The 21499-nt window shown below is 38.7% G+C and overlaps 2 protein-coding genes across 5 annotated transcripts; one reads left to right on the top strand and one right to left on the bottom strand.

The window, feature by feature from the left end:
• Window positions 1–350: 350 nt before the first annotated feature.
• On the bottom strand, window positions 351–16169 carry LIAS (lipoic acid synthetase). 3 transcript variants are annotated; one of them, XM_030314017.2, is made up of 11 exons: window positions 16045–16169; window positions 14789–14961; window positions 13743–13836; window positions 12326–12406; window positions 10194–10350; window positions 10050–10107; window positions 7747–7875; window positions 5723–5868; window positions 4040–4110; window positions 3164–3275; window positions 351–1076 (listed from the first exon to the last, which is right to left on the bottom strand). In XM_030314017.2, exons 1-11 carry the CDS (start codon window positions 16087–16089, stop codon window positions 1021–1023), a joined length of 1122 nt encoding a protein of 373 aa, XP_030169877.1. In that variant the 5' UTR covers window positions 16090–16169; the 3' UTR covers window positions 351–1020. The 3 variants fall into 3 exon arrangements, with proteins under 3 accessions (XP_030169877.1, XP_030169879.1, XP_030169878.1); XM_030314019.1 differs by lacking the exons at window positions 10050–10107; window positions 10194–10350; window positions 13743–13836 and having other exon boundaries at window positions 718–1076; XM_030314018.1 differs by lacking the exons at window positions 351–1076; window positions 3164–3275; window positions 4040–4110; ... (1 more) ...; window positions 10050–10107; window positions 10194–10350 and having other exon boundaries at window positions 7761–7875.
• RPL9 (ribosomal protein L9) lies at window positions 9463–21214 on the top strand. 2 transcript variants are annotated; one of them, XM_030314021.1, is made up of 9 exons: window positions 9463–9467; window positions 13059–13064; window positions 16791–16837; window positions 16929–17044; window positions 17573–17668; window positions 19281–19413; window positions 20447–20527; window positions 20753–20867; window positions 21120–21214. In XM_030314021.1, the coding sequence occupies exons 3-8, from the start codon at window positions 16792–16794 to the stop codon at window positions 20857–20859; spliced, it is 579 nt and encodes a 192-aa protein (XP_030169881.1). In that variant the 5' UTR covers window positions 9463–9467; window positions 13059–13064; window position 16791; the 3' UTR covers window positions 20860–20867; window positions 21120–21214. The 2 variants fall into 2 exon arrangements, with proteins under 2 accessions (XP_030169881.1, XP_030169880.1); XM_030314020.1 differs by lacking the exons at window positions 9463–9467; window positions 13059–13064 and adding an exon at window positions 16292–16339.
• Window positions 21215–21499: the final 285 nt, after the last annotated feature.

Below are 21499 nucleotides of genomic sequence, written 5' to 3' on the forward strand. Positions count from 1 at the left end.
CCTGTCTTCGATAACATCATGATCTTGGTTTCAAAGAAGTCCTAAACAGGGGCACCTGGGTGGCTCAGTCGGTTAAGCGTCCGACTTCGGCTCAGGTCATGATCTCGTGGTCCATGGGTTCGAGCCCCACATCAGGCTCTGTGCTGACAGCTCAGAGCCTGGAGCCTGTTTCAGATCCTGTGTCTCCCTCTTTTTCTGACCCTCCCCTGTTCATGCTCTCTCTCTGTCTCAAAAATAAATGTATGTTAAAAAAAATTAAAAAAACAAAAACAAAAACAAAGAAGTCCTAAACAAGCAATTAAATGTAAAACTATTTTGCAGGTCTGAAGCAGTCATACCAATGTAAAGAATCAACATTCAAACTCTTAAGCCTTTCTAAATTATTGCAGTGATGCTGCAGAATTCTGTAAAGGACACATGCCAACTGTAAACAGATCGTAGTCTCAACCTGTACTCACCATTTCATCACACTATGTCATTTTTCAGAAATGAAATGCAGTCACGATGTACAGGGAACAGGCTTAAAAGCTTCTCTGAAAGTTTTTTTTTAACGTTTTATTTATTTTTTAGAAAGAGAGTGAGAGAGTGAGCAAGCACGAATGGTGGAGGGGCAGAGAGAGAGAGAGGGACAGGATCTGAAGCAGGCTCTGGGCTGACAGCACAGAGCCTGACGTGGGGCTCAAACTCATGAACTGCAAGATCATCGCCTGAGCTGAAGTTGGATGCTCGACTGACTGAACTACCCAGGCACCCTTTTCCAGAAGTTTTTAATGTATTTTTTAATTATACTGGTAATAGTAACCCTTAAAAGATGTTTCATGATTACATCACAGCAAGCGATTGTTTAATAGGACAAGACATGCAAAAAGACAAGTGAATTAATTAAATATGCACAGCTATTGACATGTTTCTTAAGACAAAGAGACTGAGGTATGTCCACTGAAGTCCAGGCATTCTGGTACCACTTCTATTACCAAATGGAATCAGGTATTAAAAATTCCTGTGGTCTTGAAGGTCTTGTTATGTTTTAGAGGGCTTTTTTCTTTTAGCCACTAAATTTTTCAGGAAAAATTCACCTATTTGGGAAAAATGAAAATACATTAATATTAAATTTCAAAATTACATTTCAGTGTTTTCCTTTTATTCTTTAATTAATTAACTAATTAATTAATGTAAGCTCTATACCCAACGTGGGGGCTTGAACTCACGACCCCAAGATCAAGAGTCACACGTTCTATCAACTGAGCCAGGCAGGTGTCCCATCACCTTTACCATTTTTTTTTTTTTCTGTAGAGTTTTTAAGTAAACTCTACCCCCAATGCTTACAAAAATCTTTTTAGCACTACAGTCTCTATTATTCTAGTACCCTACTATTATAAAGGGTGACCCTACTGTACCTATGGGTCTGCTTTAGAAGATCTATTCCACTTTATGTGCACGATCTATTCCTCATCACTGACAAAGTATTGCTGTTGGCACAATTCATTTCAGAGAGCAATTCTGCTACATTATTAGCCTGGATCTGATGTTTCTAAAATGGATCTCCATGCAGTTGAGCAGACTCATCTGATGGAATCCCTTTAGCTTATTTCCCTCCAGGGAAGCAAGAGCTCTTCATTTATAATAGGCTTTCTCTCCACCCCCTCAGTTGTGCCTGTGCATTAAGTTAGCTGCTTAGAGGGGACACATTCCCTTTTCAGGTCATTAGGGTTCCATTTAGTCTATGACTGTTATAGCGCAGCTCAGTGCTTATTGTCAGAGCCCAGCACTGCAGGCCTGATTTTATGAGGAGTCTGATGAACTTCGCTTTGTCATCTTAATATACAACTGCAGTGACCATATCTGTACACAATTACCAGGAATCCCAAGGTTCATAACCCAGCCATGTAATGGAGAGTTATCCACGCTCCTTCATACCTTACCTAAATGTGGCAGGAGGAGAACCAACATTATCAGACCCAAGCCCATCATCTGAGTCTGATGCTCTACACAGCAGAATTCAAACTTTTACTGCTCACTTTAAAAGCATTAAAAAGTTCACAATTCACTAATGCCAGAAATTTTCCTTACAAAATAAAATAAAAACTTCTCTCAAATAATTTTACTTTAACTACTCTAGAAGCTGATGTTAGTTCTATCCTTTACATATTTCAGCCTGTCAGCAGAATTCTTCTTGAAGAATTAGTTTATTTGCTCCCAAAGTCCCCACATCTTGTCAGTCAGTGTTGAATCAAATTCTTGGGTTTTATACATAGGATAAGCTGTTGTTCATTAAATGTCTTGAATCTCTTTATAGGAACACACTGAATATCACTAATGCTTGAACATTAGTTTTTACCAATAGAATTTATGCCTAACTTAAATATATCTATGATTTAAACCCAATATGTAACACAACCATCTAAAAGATCATTTACAGTAATAATGTAGTTTAGACCTATCCAAAAAATAACTGTTTATTCTTCAAGAAAGTGTAATTGTTAAGTCCAACTGACGGGAAAACTTTATAAACATTTTTTGGATTAAATTCGGGCTTCAGATACGTTCTCATAGACTTTTCATCTCTTAGAAACGGCATTTATTTTCGTAAGTCAGCTCAAGCTGCTGATCAAAATAAGAGCTGCATTACAAAGATGAAGAACTGTACTGTAGCTAGTAAACACACTGAAGATTTCTACATGGAAAATAATCTCACAAATTTTTTTCCTGCTGCCTCTGGGAGGAAAAACACAAAGATATAACGCGATGAGCAGCAATGCAGTCAAACAGACACTTTTTAGGATTTAAATTGATCTGAAATTAGGAGTTTGGAGATGCAGCTGGCATCACTGTCAAATGAATATACATTTTTCAGAAAACCATGTTATGTACTTGACTGGTATCTGTCATTTCTGAATAATCTACTATTGAAATCCACACAAAGAGTAAGCCGATTACTTCTGCTTTCATTCACAGTAGCCAAGTCATAAAGGGGCTACTTTCTTTATTTAAGGAAAAAACCAAGCTTAAGAGAAAATTTTCCTTAATAGGACCCCTATGGAGCAAAGTTCCCAAGGATGTTCCAGAAAAAAATGATTTTTCCTACAAAAGATAACCACAGCTATTATAATTTTAACATGAAAATTATGGTCTAAATAAAAACATCCCCTGTGGTGTAACTTACCTGCTTTATATGAAGAACGCACCAGAGGGCCGCTTGCAGTATAATGAAATCCAAGTTCATTTCCTACTTTTTCCCAGTATTTGAACTTTTCAGGAGTAATGTATTCTTCAACCTACATTGAAAGCATTAATTCTAATAGATTAGAATTTCCCGAAATCATTTTGATTCTATAGAAAATCTATGCCCACGCATTCAGGATGGCTTTCACTTCATAATGTATCCAGTTGCCCAGAGGCTTTCCTCCTCACCTTCCTCACAGACTACCTGTCTACTGGTTCCTTGGCCATTCTATCAGGACTTCATTAGAGAGGAGGGGAAACATCAACTCTGTATTACATTAACTATTCCGAAGGCTAAAAAAAATGAGATTATCTATAGAGATTCTGTATCTGTATTACTCCTTCCCTAACAGGTATAAGCAAGAATTAATCACCCCTAGAAGATTCTTGAGGACCAGACTGCCTTACTTGTCTTGTATCTTCTGCTTAGCACTGCGTCTGGTACACAGTCACTACCTGATAAAACTTTCTTGAATGAATGAATGTCCAATGCAGAAAGAGGAAGACTGACTTTTCTTTCTTATTTCTCCTCTGGCTCTCATGTAACTCTAAAAACAAATCCCAAGTGTGGATGAATGCAATTTCCCAAAAACTAAATTCTTTTTCTGTATATTCATTTAAGTTGTACAATTTGAGGGCAGCAAAAAAGTGCCAGTGTATCTGCTGGCTTTATGCAGACAATAACATGGAAACTGGGACTTGGAAATATACATGGAACATTACACTAAAAAGCTAGCAGCTTCTTAATTGTACCTATGGACAGCAAAGATTTAATTCAAATTACCAGCGAACATCTGGCAATTCAAGATAATGATACCTTCAGGTGGCGCTTTGTTGGCTGCATATATTGTCCTAAAGTCAAACAGTCCACATCTGCTTCACGAAGTGCTACAGAAAAAGGGCACACGTTACATTAGCAGATTTTTTAAAAAGACTTATTTTTCTAAAAAATTTTATTATTTAGTTTATTTTTCTAGTAACCTTTACACCCAATGCGAGCTCAAACTCACAACCCTGAACCAGCCAGGCCCTTTTAAAAATTAAAATATATATATATATATCTTATTTTTAAATAGTTTCTATGCTTAAAATGGGAGTCGAACTTACAACCCCAACATCGAGTCACATGCTCTACTGAGCCAGCCAGGTGCCCCAAGATTTTTTTGGGCCCCACGTAGGGCTCAAACTCATAACCATGCTCCACCGACTGAGCCAGCCAGGTGCCCCATTAGCAGATGTTTTTATGGTGCTAAAACTGTAGATGTAAGCATAATTTCCCTGAGCATAATTTGACTTTGGAACAGTGTGAACTTTATGCTGGCCTATAATCCTGATGTTGGGGAGTAAGACTAGATCTATCCATTCAAAAGTGCCACAGAATATGAAAGGACTGAAAACACAGAAATGATTAAGACAATCATGAGGGGCTAATAGAAAGGACAAATAACTCGAATACCACTGAATAAATGCTAAAATATGGGTGAAGGGTGTTTTGAGCAGGAGTCTGTTAGACAGAAGAGATGAAGGGAACAGTATATGAAAGTCCTGAAGTCACATTATTACAGACCAGATGCACTGTATTAAGTTTTACCAAATGTGCAAGATGTGCTCTAGGGGATGTGATTTAACCACTTACATATTGAAATCTTTCTAGTAAAACTATAGTTTTACTCTAGTAAAGAGAAGTTTTTAAAAAATTTTTTTCTAAAAAAATTTTTTTTAATGTTTATTTTTGAGAAAGAGAGGGAGGGAGGGGAAGAGAGAGAGGGAGACACAGAATCCGGAGCAGGCTCCAGGCTTTGAGCTTGCTGTCAGCACAGAGCCCAAGGCGGGGCTTGAACCCACGAACCGTGAGATCATGACCTGAGCCGAAGTGATGCTTAACCAACTGAACCACCCAGGTGCCCCGAAGAGAAGCTTTTAATTACTATTTGGATTTGTTACCTTTAGAATCGATACATAACTACAAGTAGGCAAAGGATCCTCATGTAAATAAGAGGGTTTTTTTTTTCTTACAATTTATAAAGCCCAAGAATCACGAAGCAAATGGGCTAATAAAACTAAGAATCAGCAGAGTCCAAAGCACATGATGTTATGTGACAATGTTACCAACAAGCTCTTCCTCAAAGACCTGGCTTCATTTTATTCATCTTTGAATTGTCACTGCCTGTCAGAGCTCCTAATAGCTGTCTGGCTCTTAAAAACTATTCAATGATTAAACAAGAAAGTGGATAAAATCATATTTTCACTTGATGAAAGAGTAGGGAATAAAATGGGATATAAATTTCATATCCTGAGCTTTCTGCATATCATTCCATAAGGTTCTAAGAAACATACTTCCTTTCCTTTTCATGCTGCTGTTTATAATCATATCCTGTACTTTGTTCTTACTGGCACTTTCACTGAGACTATGGAGGAGGCATAAGAGGGCCTTCAAAATAGGGTTCCTGCTATTACTCAAATTAAATGAAAAAGAGTTTTCATTTTCCAACTTCTTTACCTTTCATTGTTGCGTATACTTGCTCATCATTTTCGCCTAAACCCAACATTATGGAGGTTTTAGAAATCACATCAGGCCGAACCTCCTTGGCATGTCGCAGTACGCGCAAAGACTGGTTGAAATTGGCCCGGGGATCACGAACTTTCCTTGAAAACAGCAGGGCTGTTGTTAGCAAGAATAACCACAAGCTCAACTAAGTACATAGTTATGCAAGCTATCTAAAAGACCAGAAAAGTACATTCTGAACATTACGTTAAATCATATGGTTCCATACTACCATTTGTGCACAAATATCTAGCTATTACTTTTGTAATGAGTATCAGGTTTCATTAGGCCCCCTAGCTCTATCTACTTTTAAGGCCTTTCAAACCTGTGGCAGAGAAAACTAGAATGGAAGTAATTCAGTTTAGGAATTACTCATTGAGAAACCAGAATTTGAAGCTGAAAATGAGTGACTGTAAGGGAGGGTAAGTCGAGAGAGAGGGGAAATGAGTGGAAGTAAGAAAATCTCTGAACTGAACAAAGGAAAAGCTATTTAACCTGAACCCACATTTCAGGTCTGAAAACTTTTAAGTTCGTTTCTTTTCTAAAGCCCAAGCTGCCCTCTGCTGGTGAGTACACGACATTGACATCTCTTAGGTAAAAAAGGCATGATTCTGGAATTTTCACTGGCAAGGATAATGTTTCTTAAGTGAAACCAGGGAAACTGGCACCCACTTGTGGTGGTATCATGAGAAATGACAGGGTTGGAACAGGCTGTGTGCTAGACTTCAACAGCAGCCAAACCATGCTTTAAATGGCGACAAGGCCAAAAGGACAGAGAGTTGCTGATGTTAATCCAGCATTCACTTGAATTCTAATGCACTTTTTTTGTAACTGACTTGCTGTAGTCATTATTTTTCATCAGGGACCAATACACAGGGAAGAAAGGAAACCAATTTGTGGATTTAAAAATAACCACAAAACTGACAATACCAAACGTAATTATTTTTGAAAGCATTTCTCCAGTGAATTTAAGTTATGCTCCCTAATATTTATTTATGCTGTAGTGGAAATGCTGGTTGTCCACCATACTTTTTTCAAGTTCTTTGATACATATGATGTGTAGAAGCTAATAAGATCACTGCCAAATACTTTACTAAAATTAAATAAACATATTAATCTTGCCTGAAGGTTAAAATAATTTTCATCATTCTGAAATATGAATATGGTCATTAATGTGGGATAACAATCTGTAAATACTTCTATCTGCTAACATTAGTAGAAAGAATAGTACCCACTTTTTAAAAGAGATTTAAACTACTTCTGAATGATAATACATCTGAGTATTTCTTTTGTATCGTTTATTGCATATATTAGTGCCAAAAGTATTTTAAAGTCTTTTTTTTTTTAGAATTACAAAGTAATTTGCTTTTACATAATTTTTTTCTTTTTGAAAACTATTTTTTGAAAAAAAATCGGCACTGGCAATATGATACTATTAAAAAAAAATTTTTTTTAATATTTATTCATTTTTGAGAGACAGAGGGAGACAGAGCATGAGCAGGGAAGGGGCAGAGAGAGGGAGACACAGAATCCGAAGCAGGCTCCAGGCTCTGAGCTGTCAGCACAGAGCCTGACACGGGGCTCGACCCCACGAACTGCGAGATCATGACCTGAGCTGAAGTCGGAAGCTTAACCGACTGAGCCACCCAGGCACCCCAATATGATACTATTTTAAATCAAAAAGATGCCCATTATGTGTGCGTGCACCAAAACATACATACATGCATATAAATATATGCCCATACGTATAGGTTATAGTAATCAATATTACTGGGTAGAAATAATATGGGTGATGTTTATGCTGTTTTTGTTGGCTATATTTTCTGATTTTCCTGTGATAGATATATGTTGCTTTTGTTAAGAAAAGAAAGACAGCTCACTTCGTAAAAGTCCAATACAAAGTTCTCTCCTGAAAAAAGAGAAAATATAGCAGATTCTGGCCCCTAAGTTTGCCAACGTTACTCTGTACATGTAATCACCTCTGCAATTCTGGAACTGTCTCTACGTTATGAGCATACACATCTAATCCCGACAAAGCAACTTTTTCTATTGCTTTAAGATCTCCTCGGAAATCAGGGGTGAGACATTCCACAAGAATTTTTGGATTCCTATAGGGAAAAAAAAAATAAGTATCAAACTGAGGGAAAAAACTGACATCTATTGCTTAAAACAGAAATTACCAGTACTCATTCAGGATCAGTTTCGTTCAACAGTGTAATCTTTAGAATCTTGCCAAGGAAAGCACGAACATACAAATGTTCATAAATAAACTGTTATAGGAAAAAACACCCTGAACATCAAATATTATGTACATAGTGGTTAAAACACAACTGCAGGAAAATGTTCAGAATAAATTTTGAGATTAACAGACATACTTTATTGAACAGGTATTAAGAAAATAAAGTTGCTTAAAGGAATTAAAATATAAATATTAGAACATTAAATATATAATATCTTTTTATTTTTTGGAAAGTAAATTGGAACATTTCTTACATGAATGCAAATATCATTTGATTGCTTTAATTTTGATTTCTTTAAAAATTCATCAGATAGTGCCATCCTCTCTTCCTCTAGGCAAATATTTCACAAGTGCTGTGAGTTTTAAAAACTATTTTCTGAATTGCTGAGTCATGCATGAGCTTTGCTTAAATGAAATACAAGTTAAACATTAATCTTCTATTTACATTCTGACTCTATCTATGCATTCAAGCATTAAAATATGAACTAGGTCATAGTGCTGTTCCCTTTGACAGCAGTAGAAATGACTAGGACAGCTGATAAATTTTTTCACAAACCCAGTGGTAGTTTCTGGAGCTATTTCCTGAGAGAACAGATGCGGAAAGGCCCTCTCATGCATATAAGTGATGTTGAAAGAACACAGCCTATAACTTACTGTTTTTATTTTTAATTGTAAAGTTGAGACCCATTAGTAGTTTGTGAAATCAATTTAGTGAGTTGCAAACAGAATTTTTTAAAGTGAACTATTAAAAAAAACCAGAAAACACAGGGGAAATCACTGAAGAAACATTTACTAGGTACTCAACTCGCACTAAGCTGTAGGAAGTAAGCATAACTCCTTTTTTTTTTTTAAGGTTTTTTTTTTTTTAATGTTTATTTATTTATTTATTTTGGGAGAGAGACAGGAAGTATGAGCGGGGAGGGGCAGAGAGAGAGGGAGAGAGAATTCCAAGCAGGCTTGGTGCTGTCAGCATGGATGTGGGGCTTGATCCTACAAACCACGAGATCATGACCTGAGCCAAAATCAAGCATCAGACCAAATGAAACAAACACCCAGGTGCCCCAACATAACTCCTTTTTTAAATCTTTTTAAATAGATGGGATTAAAATATTAATAAAAATGTAGATTATGGGTAAATTTCCCAGGGCATATAAACATGGATAAAATCTGTATGCTTGCACATTTTAACAATGTTGGAGTTTATCTCATCCATATACTTCTAGATGATGATTTATTCAAAATTAGTGTTGGGAAGACTGCAGTTTTATGCTTTTTAAAAAAATTACTCGGGGCGCCTGGGTGGCTCAGTCAGTTAAGTGTCTGACTTCAGCTCAGGTCATGATCTCGTGGTTCATGGGTTTAAGCCCCGTGTCGGGATCTGTGCTGTCAGCTCAGAGCCTGGAGCCTGTTTCAGATTCTGTGTCTCCCTCTCTCTCTCTGCCCCTCCTCCACTTGTGCTCTGTCTCTGTCTCTCAAAGATAAATAAAAACTTCAAAAAAAATTTTTTAAATAAAAATAAATTAAAAAAAAAATTACTCAAGGAGCATCTGGGTGGCTTGGTCAGTTAAGTGTCTGACTTCAGCTCAGGTCGTGATCTCATGGTTTGTGAGCCTGAGCCCACATTGGGCTCTCTGCTTTCAGTGCAAAGCCCATTTCGGATTCTCTGTCCCCCTCTTTCTCTGCCCCTCCCCCACCGACTCTCATTCTCTCTCTGTCTCTCCGCCCCCCTCCAAATAAATAAATAAATAAACTTAAAAAAAAAAAAGAAAGAAAGTTAAAAAGAATTACTCAAAGTTTGGGGTGGCTGGGTAGCTCAGTCAGTTAAGCGTCCGACTCTTGACTTTGGCTCAGGTCATGACCTCACAATTCATGGTTCAAGCCCTGCATCAGACTCTGCACTGACAGCGAGGAGCCTGCTTGGGATTCTCTCTCTCCCTTGCTCTCTGCCCCTCACCTGTGCATGTACACATGCACGTTCTCTTTGTCTCAAATTAATAAACTTTAAAAAAAATTGTTTACACAAGCAAATGCAAAAACAAGTACCTTTCCTTTAAGTATGATACAGTCTTTGCAAAATGCTCAGCTCCTCCATCAGGCATATCTAGAAACAAAAGAGTCCACTGCTCAAGATGATGTCACAACTTAGTAAGAGCCAATTTCTGGAAGAGCCAATGATGACACACTAACCATCTCGATCCACAGACGTCAGGACAACATAATCCAGACCCCACTCTGCAATTGCCTTTGCAGTATTGTAGGGCTCATTGGCATCAAGCGGACCTGGATCTCTTGCAGTCTTAACAGAACAGAATCTGCAACCTCTTGTACACGTATCACCCATCAACTAGAACAGAGATGTTACAATTTAAATCAAATACAAGGATGACCCTGAAGAACATATGTTGAGAGAATAAAGCAAGTTACAAAAAATGAATACAGTTTAATACTGCTTATAGGAAATTTGAAACATTCAAAGTAAACAAAATACAGTTAAGGAATATGTAAACAAAATACAGTTAAGGAATACAAATACATGTAGTAAAACTGGAAAGAAAAGGGAATAAGCTCAGAATTAAAAATAGCATTAAAGTTAAAAAGGTGACAGGAGCAGGAAAGGATGTACAGTAGGGTTCAAACATAATGCTAATGCTCTACTCTTAAACTAGAGGTATCAGGCTGTCTATTGTTATTCTTTGTAACTTACATATAGTCTATAAAGATTCTTTTGTACTATTTAAACTTTTTGAGAGACAGGGCACAAGAGAGCATGAGTGGGGGAGGGGTAGAGAGAGAGGGAGACAGAGGATCCAAAGCAGGCTCTGAGCTCTCAGCAACAGCAGAGAGCTCGACATGGGGCTCAAACTCACGAACCATGAGATCATGACCTGAGCTGAAGTCAGGACAGTTAAATGACTGAGCCACCTAGATGCCCCTGTACTTATTTAATATTAATAAAAATTATTTAAAGGGAATAAAACATTCAATTAACATATCAACATGCAGGTCTCTGTGGGAATTAAATGGAAGGCATAGCTCCTTCTTGTTAAATAGATGAAAGAGAAAACACATAAAGTTAACAATCTGCTTCCTGTGGGTACTGCTATTGTTCAGGACACTGCTCCTGCTGCTACAGGTCACTACCATGTTCTGACATGCTAAGTACAGCCATTGTGGATGTTTTGGGGCCACTGGAGTTTCAAAGCTGCACAGTAATGGGTTGAGATTTGGAAGAGAAAGATCCTCTTCTCTTTATGTTTAATTTTCTTACAGGGGACTCATAGCTGTGGTCCCAACGTCTCAAACGGATTTATTGAAACACTGACCTCTTTCCGGAAACCAGTCATGAGTCAGCGGGGAAAGGAGCCAGGCAAGGGATGAAACAAGAGATTTCCATAATGGAGTGTTCAAAATCACTCCTTCCTTCAAGAACTGTAACCTGAATAAGCTCCATGGTCAACTTTATTTCATAAGCCTTGGTTCCTCACATAAATAGCCTCCTGCCGGTCCAACTTAGACATTCCCAGTAAGTATGAACTTCCAGTTGCACACAATTTAGATTTAACCCTAGCATCTCAACCTCCAAACCCCTCTGGATAAATATGGTAGGTTACAGAGTTAATACCAATTCTTACTCTACCATGTTAAGATTATATATTTTACCCTTTGCGATGTAACCTGCAGGGCCTCCAACTGGGCAGGGGGCTTATGTCTCTGCCTCCATTGCTGTCTGCTTGGCTATGTGTGACTTACTTTGGCCAAGAGAATAATAGCAGGCATGACCAAGCAGAAGCCTCAAATGGGCATGGATGGTTGGCTTGCCCTCTGGTGCTCTTCCATGCTTCATGATAAGAATATATCTTGGAGAGTTGCTGGTCTAAAGAGAATAAAGCTCTGTGGAGCGGACCTGAACCCTGAGACCTCAATGTATTGCCTGCAGTCCAATTTAGCCCAGTCAAGAGCAGTTGTACCCCCAGGCAACTGAAGGGACATGGGAGACAAAAATACATGCTTATTATTGTTTAGGGGAGGAAAAGTTAAGCAATCATGAATAACATTTCCAAAAGTTAACAGAAGAGATATTTCAAACACCATATGATTAGCTATTACATACATGGAAAAATCAATAATAGATTTATTCAGAGAAGGGTGAGAGCATATCAGACTAGATTATTCTGTCAGGTTTTTTTTCCTCATATTTTTCATAAATTCACATGTAACACAAAATCTGGTCAGAGATTCATCATGCACATTTTTAGGAGAAAGATAAAATATTCCTTTCGGTTTCCAGACAAAAACTTTGTAGTCTGAGGTGTTCTTACCATGATTGTGGCTGTGGCTGTGGCATATTCTCCACCTCCCCAACACTCTCCAATGTTGGGACAGCGAGCTTCCTCACACACCTGTGAGTAAAAGGGAATGGAATACAATCAACTGAAAATATTAACCAATTGAACAAATTAGTGATCAAGCATTTTAAACAGTCTATTCTTTTCAACGTATTTATGAAGAAATTCACTATTCAAAAATGCTGTTAAACTCACAAACTGTATGTGTACGTGTATACATACATATATACATGTATATATGTGTGTGTGTATATATATATATATATATATAAGGATCCCGTTTTTAAATTAAAAATGATATAAATGTATACATTTTATATGTGCAAAGAAAAGGTCTGGTTGGATATATGCTAAAAAATTAAAGTGGTATAGTTAACATTTGGAATTGCATACATGACATCTCATATTTAATATTATACTCTGTCTAGTAAGCATGTACTTAATTTGTAATATAAAACAAAAAAAAAACACCTAATTTCCTAGGTTGAAGGAAAAAAAATCTTTTTTGTACTATTAATGAGAAATTAAGAAATACAATTACTTTTTGTCTCTTTTGCAGGGAGAATGATTTTTATAAGCTATGTTTTTTGAAAAATTTTTAATGTTTATTTATTCTTGAGAGAAGGAGGAGCGTGACCAGGGGAGAGGCAGAAAGAGAGACACAGGATCTGAAGCAGGCTCCAGACTGTGATCTGTCAGCACAGAGCCCGATGTAGGGCTCAAACCCACGAAGTGTGAGATCATGACCTAAGCTGAAGTCAGACGCTCAACCAACTGAGCCACCCAGGCGCCCCAAGCAGGGAAAATGATTTTTATATGTATTTCCATTACTGATCATGATGCATCCCTAAACATCTTTATTCACTTTCTTTGCTGTTGTTATGTATGTATGTATGTATGTATGTATTTAATGTTTTTATTTATTTTTGAGAGAGAGAGAACGAGAAAGAGAGAGAGAGAGAAAGAGAGCAGGGAATGGTCAGAGAGGGAGACACAAGAATCTGAAGCAGGCTCCAGGCTCCAAGAAGTCAGCACAGAGCCTGATGCAGGGCTTCAACTCACAAATTGTGAGATCATGACCTGAGCCGAAGTTGGTTGCTTAGCCAACTGAGCCACCCAGGCGCCCCTATTTATTTTTGAGAGAGAGAGACAGAGCGTGAGGGACGGGCAGAGAGAGAGACACACACAGAATTCAAGGCAACCTCCAGGCTCCAACCTGTCAGCACAGAGCCTGATGCAGGACTCGAACTCATAAACCATGAGATCATGACCTGAGCCAAGTTGGATGCTTAAATGACTGAACCACCCAGGTGCTCCATATTTTTAAGTTACACATATGTAGAAACATTATGACTTTTACTTAAGAGGGACATTTAACACTGAAACTTACTGTATGAAGATTCAAATTCCGCAATGTATTTTTCAATTTATTGTAATTTTTCCCCATGGGAATCTCAGTCTTTAGCCATGGAGGTAGTCTTAACCTGAGGAAAGCCAAACATAACTATCCGTTAACAAATATGTTCCCAAATAATCACACAGCTTTGAAGTTAACTTTGCTTTATTACAATTCTTGGTGAAGAGGTTTTTGTTTCTCCCCCCCCCCCCCCACAATCCTGGGTTAATTCTTATAATTTCTGCCAGAAGAGTAAGAACATAGAATCAAATTTAGACTTGCTCAAACTGCTTCAGAAAACACTCATAACTGTCTAACAAAGCACTATGCTCATGTCTACCTTTTGCAAAGGCAAATCGTCCTAATAAAAAATGAGGAAGTTGTTGAACATCTCATTCCTCACTGAATAACACTGACAAAAATTCAGTATTTGTTCAGAGTAAGGAGAGATCCCACAAGCGTACTTTCTGCTCTACATTCCAAATTTATGATCGTTATTAAATGGAAAAAAGTCTAAAATTTGGAGTGAAGACTACATATCCTGAGGTTCCCTTAGACTTATATCCACTTGTGAACTAGAAGATGTTGCGTAAGGTATGTCCCAAAACAATCTGCACTCTGTACAAAATTCCCTTACCATTATTTTAAATTAAAGCAAGGTATTCACAGGTCATATGTACGTTGAATAGGAGAAGCAACAAGTTAGGTCAACACCCAGTAACAATGAAAAATTTATCAAGGTCAAACCGACTAGTAGCAAGGTGATAATGTTTGTTGTCTGAAGAAATTTGATGCTGAATACAAAATGGGAGATGGTGGTTTAAGATGGCTAAGTCCTAGAAGGACAGAAGAAAAACTGTCAAAGGACACAAAGAAAAGGATTCCAACAATTTCACTTATTTACCTGTTCCAGGTCTGTTATCACTTCTTTCTAATGATTTTTAGTTAAATATACCAAGTGTCATTAAAATTATATCTAAGGATTGGTCGTATCTGAAAATAATGCACAATGAAGGAATTTATCTCAGAATTTCAATTACCTTTCTCCTTTCTGGCGTTTTAAGTTTCCTTTATACTCATCCCACTTGCTCTTGTCTGCAAGATCACCAGTTACAAAATCTTGAAGGTTTGGTCCATTCTGTAAGAATTCCTTTTTTTCCTCTGGCAAGGAACTTACTGCTCTGATTGGACTGCATAAATACCTTCCAAATACCTAAAGAAAGAGTTCATTATCACACGTACTTAGTGGGGTTTGAAATAATTTAGTTTTAACCTATTTCAATACCTAAAAGAAGGGGTAAAGCCAGACAACTGATACAGAAATTATGTCAAACAATTTACAGGCGCTATATAGGAGCTTAAAATCTAGGATTAAAGAAGCCTCAAGGAGAACAGATGAAACCTGAAAGACAATGAGAGCTAACCGCTTACTACTAGATGTACAATAGATTTGGAATCTTTTGGAACTGGCTAACATATGTCACTATTTCAAGTAGCCCACCTAAGTGCTAAAATTCTCTTTCAAAAGTTTAAACTGCAATAACTGGAGATGCCACAGCTTTGAATTTTCTACTCCTGAGTTGAGTTAAAGACGTTTAAAAGGAAATTTGCAAGAAGTCTCTCTCATTTGGGCTTTGGATAAGCATTGGTGTTAAAATGTAGAGATAATGTTTAGTTGGTTTCAGAGAACTGAAAGGCGAGAAACCGAACCTAACGTTTTAATTCACGATAGTCACTCAATATACATTTGCTGACCATAAAAAACAACAACAACAAAACACTTACTTCTAGATCTGAACACAAACGTGTGCAAGATAGCCCAAACACTAAAATTCACGAGTACATGCAACCTTCAACAATTTAAAATGAGTGCTGTTGGAGTGCTGTGAGATTGCTACTTCACTCCACGACCACTCCCCCGCTAAAGTTAGAGCATAGGCTTGTGTTCTCATCACCCAGACCTGGTGTCTACTAACAAGAGCCCAACACAAAGTAGGAATTTGGGGTGCTCATCGCAGTGCTCCTATAATGCTCCAACCAATACAGGGTACAGATCACTGTGCTAAACAGAAAGCAAGCCCTCAGCGCCTGCGAGAGAGACCTACAAACAAACCAGTACCAGAGACTCAACCTGACGGTGTGTCGGGAGAATTAAATGGAATACTACAGGAAAAATGTTAGCACAGCGCCCGGCTAAAAGTAAACGCTCAGTAAGTGCGGGCCTTATAATTGGGCGCTCTGAAGAGATGGGAGCCCCTCCACCCCAGGGTCGCATCCTGCTCGCCCTGCCGCTCACCCGGGGCCCCAGGGTGCAGGCGGCGCCCCAGCAGCGAAGAGACATCCCTCTCTTTTTTTTTTTTCTAGCAGAGTCGAAGGATCACTAATTCCCGGGAAAGACAGATCGACAAACCGTCGCTCGGTTTATGACACAAAATCTGAGCTACCACTGACCCGGGGGAACTTGACCTGCTCCGCGATTGGCTGCTTTAGCCTGGTAGCGTCGCGCTCTCATGACGCCATACGCAGAGCCCTTACGGGCTACAAGAACGTGATGACGAAAGACGCTCTCTCTTTGCCGCATCTACTGCGAGGTGAGGATGTATGCGAGTTTTGTGGGTTTGGGGAATCTGAAGCCATCGGCTCTGGGACAGCCAGGGGCGCGAATCTGGCGCTCGGAGCCTCTATGCTGGTTGTTTCCCCGCGCGACGAGCGCCATATGGATCTGGTGGCGCTGGGATTCGAGCCCTGTACTGGACTCAGAGGCCTACCCCCGCCCCTCAGCCTTGCCGGGATGGCGCCGCCTTAATAGGGCTCCTTGGGTTGCTCTGAGCGGGAATTCGCCCCCTGTGCTTGTAATATCCGTTTGGGAGCTGCTCTTTCCTGGCCAGGCCGCAGCATTGGGCTGCTCTCCTGGTTGGTCCTCCTGTGTCCTCTCTGGGGGTTCAGCTTGCCAGTCTCAGGTAGGAGTGGAGCTCCGCGCTGGGTAGTTTGATCACAAACAGGCCTGAACCGGCCTCATAACCCCAGGTGTTTGTGTTTCAGAATGAAGACCATTCTCAGCAATCAAACTGTCGACATTCCGGAAAATGGTATGAGACCTGATGTTTGTATTTTTTTAACGTCTTTTATCGCCTGCCTTGTGTCTTGTTCGGGGGACTCACAAACCTGTTTTCTTCTTAGTCGACATCACTCTCAAGGGACGTACCGTTATTGTGAAGGGACCCAGAGGAACCCTGCGAAGGGACTTCAATCACATCAATGTAGAACTCAGTCTTCTTGGAAAGAAAAAGAAGAGGGTGAGGCTTTTTTTTTTTTTTTGCGCATCAATTGCTTGTTTGGAAGGTAGTGACGTAATAGTATCGAATTTGGTTGCTGTAAGTTACGGAATGCAGGTTCAATGTTTTAGCTTAAAATTTGGTGTCCACAAGTGTAGCTAGTTGCAGTGTTACTGCGTTAGTGAAGTTGGGAAAGGAAATTCTGATTATAAAACTCAATACTAGTACCTACTATCATAGTTATCATGAACGTCGAGGTTTTAATACTGTTACAAGTTAGGTTTATTTTCCTTGTGATTATTTTGTAGAAATTTTTGGAACCAGGCAGCTCTTGTGAGCCTGGTATTTTAGCTTTCTAGGAATGAAGTATGATGCAAATTGAAAATCAGTATTTTTGCGATACATAGTGGTAAAAAAGTTAAATTATTGAGGGCTTTCTGTGTGGGTGCTTTAATTAGGGCTAATACTAGAATCTCATGAATAAATGGATTTTTCTTCAAGCCGACTTACTACTGGAAAGAATCTTCTAAAGTTTCTGTTCTGTTACAGCTCCGTGTTGACAAATGGTGGGGAAATAGAAAAGAACTGGCTACTGTCCGTACTATCTGTAGTCATGTACAGAACATGATCAAGGGTGTTACATTGGTAAGTAGATTGATCAGACTGCTTTGTTTTGGAAGGGGAAGTTTCTCAGCTGTACTTTATGCATGCAGCATAAATGCTGCAGAGCATCTACTATGTAATTTATTGCGGTACTTGGGAAAGGTGATTTTGGAAAAAAAAAAATTACTTCTTTTGAGAGAGCAAGTGTGCTGTGAGTACGGAGGGGAAAGAGAATCCAAAGCAGGCTTCATGCAGTCAGCACAGAGGCTCGATCCCACGAAGTATGAGGTCATGGCATGAGCCAGAATCAAGAGTCAGAGGCTCAATGCCTGAGCCACCCGGGTGCCCCATGTTGGCAGTTTTTAATAGGCTTCTGCAGGTCTTTAGGATTAAGTGATAAATGTGGGTGAAGACCAGATGGTCTTAAAGTAGGTTGATGGTGTTTTTTCCCCCACACAAATAAAAGTCACACCTTCAGGTTGTGGTTGTTTTGTAGGAAATGTATCCTGTAAGGTAGGCTTTGATTTTCTTGGTATGCCTCTTAACCACCAGGATCCCTTGAAGGGATAGAAAAAAGGTGGATGGATCTAATTTCTGAGCTTCCTACAAGTGTATTTGATGTCACTATTCTCTTTCTAACTCCCTCTCTCAGCCTTTAAGATAAATTTCATGTCTTTGCTGAAATGCTTTTCTCTGCATTAAAACTCAGCCCTTTTAAATGGCATCCTGTCCTTCAACTCCATCACACCCCTTATCGGGTCATGTTTCACGTATTTCCTCTTGGTACCAGGCTAAGTTCTTTGAGAGCCTGTCTTAATCCTTGTTGTCATCTGGCATACTTTAGTAACTCAGTAAATATTAATCTAGTGCCAAAGATGAAGGACTTTGGGGTTCTCATTTTAAAAAGCTGGCATTGTTGGGGGGTCTGGGTGGCTCAGTTGATTAAGCGTCCAACTTTGGCTCAGGTCATGATGTTGCGGTTCCATGAGTTCAAGCCCCGCGTTGGGCTCTGTGCTGACAGCTCAGATTGCTTCGGATTCTGGGTCTCCCTCTCTCTGCTCCTCCCCCCGCTCATGCTCTGTTTCTCTCCTTCAAAAATAAATAAAAACATTAAAAAAATAAGTAAAAAATAAAAAACTGGCATTGTTTACTGTGGGTATAGGAAGCAGTAAATACATGTTTTTTTTTTTTTTTTTTTTTTTTTTTTTTTTTTTTCCAACGTTTATTTATTTTTGGGACAGAGAGAGACAGAGCATGAACGGGCGAGGGGCAGAGAGAGAGGGAGACACAGAATCGGAAACAGGCTCCAGGCTCTGAGCCATCAGCCCAGAGCCCGACGCGGGGCTCGAACTCACGGACCGCGAGATCGTGACCTGGCTGAAGTCGGACGCTTAACCGACTGCGCCACCCAGGCGCCCCAATACATGCTTTCTTAAAGAGCTTTACAGTCCATTGAAGAGAGAAAACATGTTGATGTATACAGTTTGTAAGGCTTTGGTACAGGTGACTGTTGTTACAAAATCTTGACAATGAGTGTTATGGGAGGATTGTTGCATTTTTAAATTCTAATGTAATGTAAGCATCCTACAAAATTTAAAAACTGGATTTCTTGTCTTTCAAATTGCTCGGCTTTGCTAATAGTTTGTTCTAACAGGGCTTCCGTTACAAGATGAGGTCTGTGTATGCCCACTTCCCCATCAACGTTGTTATTCAGGAGAATGGCTCTCTCGTTGAAATCCGAAATTTCTTGGGTGAGAAATACATACGCAGGGTTCGGATGAGGCCAGGTATGTGCATACTTTTAGATATGGTTCAGAAATGTTTTGTTTTACTTGTGAAGACTGGTGTTTGGGGTTGGCTATAAATACAGATTTATTTCAATTGTCCATTTTGATTATGCTTGTGATAACTCTTGGTGTTAGTTAAGGCTTGATACCATACTCCTACTGATTGGGATTCCTAAAGGCTTACGCATTAGAGTAGTTTCAGGATGTGTAGCTGTGTTCAGTCTTTACAAACTGAAATATTTAAAAATAAAAAATGTTTGAATAGTTGTTAATAGCATACACTGCCTAGGTTTAAATTTGTCAACCTTGGGCAAATTACCTGCCTCTATGCAGCTCATTTTACTCATCTGTAAAATTGGAACCATCTCATGGTTAAATGAGTTAAAATTGAAATACATGTGGAACAGTTTTGGCTTGATACATGGTAAACATAAAAGCATTTAAAAAAAATTATTTTTTACATTAAAGATTTTAGTTTGAAGTAATTACACCAAACATGGGGCTGGAACCCGCAGCCCCGAGATCAAGAGTAACATACTTTACTGAGCCAGCCAGGTGCCATCCCAATGTTAGAAAATTTTAAAATTAGTGCTTTCTTGATGCTTCTTGATTTCATTGGGGTGGGAAGAAGGGATTCTAAATACCAGTTTAATGGGTCTACAAAAACATTACGTGGTCAACACACTTAATGGGAACTGTTAAGTAAAAAATAAACTTGGCGATATCAAATATATACAGTAGAATTAACACTTGATAACACAGCTTTGCACAGCTAAATTGCACTAGGTGCATACCGTCTTCTACTCCTTGACCAAATCACTGAAAATCTAACTACTCTGGAACAGGTTCATTCAAGCAGGAACACAAACCAGATTTTGCCTTGGTAAAAGTCAGGTCCTATAAATCAGCATCTCAAGTGTGATTTGATGTTTGGAATTTTAAATGGAATAAGTTGCTACTGTAAATATTTTGAAAGTAAATATTGTAAAGATTTCATATCATGTTGACACTATGTGAACACCTTCTCTTTCAGGTGTTGCTTGTTCCGTATCTCAAGCCCAGAAAGATGAGTTAATTCTTGAAGGAAATGACATTGAACTTGTATCAAACTCAGGTTTGTATGTTTTACTATGCCTAATTATGCCTACAGAATTTGGTTTAAGTCTTGTAGTTGAATACATGATAATTCTGTTCAGTTGGTGAGCTTTTTCATTTGCAGAAGTTGAATAAAAAGCTGTCTCAAAGATACATAGGTTTAAGTATAGTATATGATAAAATACTTTTTTACGATGGGTCTGGCTGGTGGTGTAATTGTCTTTATCTTTCTTACTGTTAATAGCTGCTTTGATTCAGCAAGCCACAACAGTTAAAAACAAGGATATCAGGAAATTTTTGGATGGTATCTATGTTTCTGAAAAAGGAACTGTTCAGCAGGCTGATGAATAAAATCTACGGTAGGTTCTTATGTTTGTAAGTTTCCTTACTGCTTTAGTTTAGAGGTCTTTACTAGAATCTGAAACTGGAGTTGTAATGACAACACAAGTTTACCGGAACACCGTGAATTTGGCAGAATAAGGATTTTGACATACATTTTTACTATGAACTAGTAAATCATAATTTTAAATGTTTCAGATTATTTAGAGTAGAACTTGTTTGGGCAAAGGTATTGATGGTAATCGACAGATTTTTTTCATTTCTTTTTACAGTTGTCCAGCTACAGAGACAGCAAGAGGCCGGATGATTTTTCAGACTTACTTGTGATACTTTAAGGATACAATAAAACTATACTGATTTGGGGCTTTTTCTTTTTTTCCTTCTTAATTTTTTTTAATGTTTATTTTTGAGAGAGTGCATGAGCAGGGGGAGTTGCAGAGAGACAGAGGCACAGAATCTGAAGCAGGCTCCAGGCTCTGAGCTGTCAGCACAGAACTTGACATGGGGCTCGAACTCCAGAGCTGTGAGATCATGACCTGAGCCGAAGTCGGGCACTTAACCAACTGAGCCACCCTGTCCACCCCTATTTGGGCTTTTTCTTAAACCGATAATCCTTTCCTACTATTTGGCAATTAAACCATCCAGAAGTAAT

Source organism: Lynx canadensis, chromosome B1 (genome assembly GCF_007474595.2).
Source record: "Lynx canadensis isolate LIC74 chromosome B1, mLynCan4.pri.v2, whole genome shotgun sequence".
NCBI lineage: Eukaryota > Metazoa > Chordata > Mammalia > Carnivora > Felidae > Lynx > Lynx canadensis.

Excerpts from the sequence above, each read along its gene's own strand:
- RPL9 (XM_030314021.1), top strand. The coding sequence starts at position 16,792 with ATGAAGACCATTCTCAGCAATCAAACTGTCGACATTCCGGAAAATG. Across the intron at positions 16,838-16,928 it reads TGTCGACATTCCGGAAAATG|TCGACATCACTCTCAAGGGA; the intron begins GTATGAGACCTG and ends TTTTCTTCTTAG. Across the intron at positions 20,528-20,752 it reads TGAACTTGTATCAAACTCAG|CTGCTTTGATTCAGCAAGCC; the intron begins GTTTGTATGTTT and ends TACTGTTAATAG.
- LIAS (XM_030314017.2), bottom strand. The coding sequence starts at position 16,089 with ATGTCTCTTCGCTGCTGGGGCGCCGCCTGCACCCTGGGGCCCCGG. Across the intron at positions 7,876-10,049 it reads GTATCATACTTAAAGGAAAG|GAATCCAAAAATTCTTGTGG; the intron begins GTACTTGTTTTT and ends TTTTCCCTATAG. Across the intron at positions 4,111-5,722 it reads AGTATACGCAACAATGAAAG|CACTTCGTGAAGCAGATGTG; the intron begins GTAAAGAAGTTG and ends CTTTTTCTGTAG.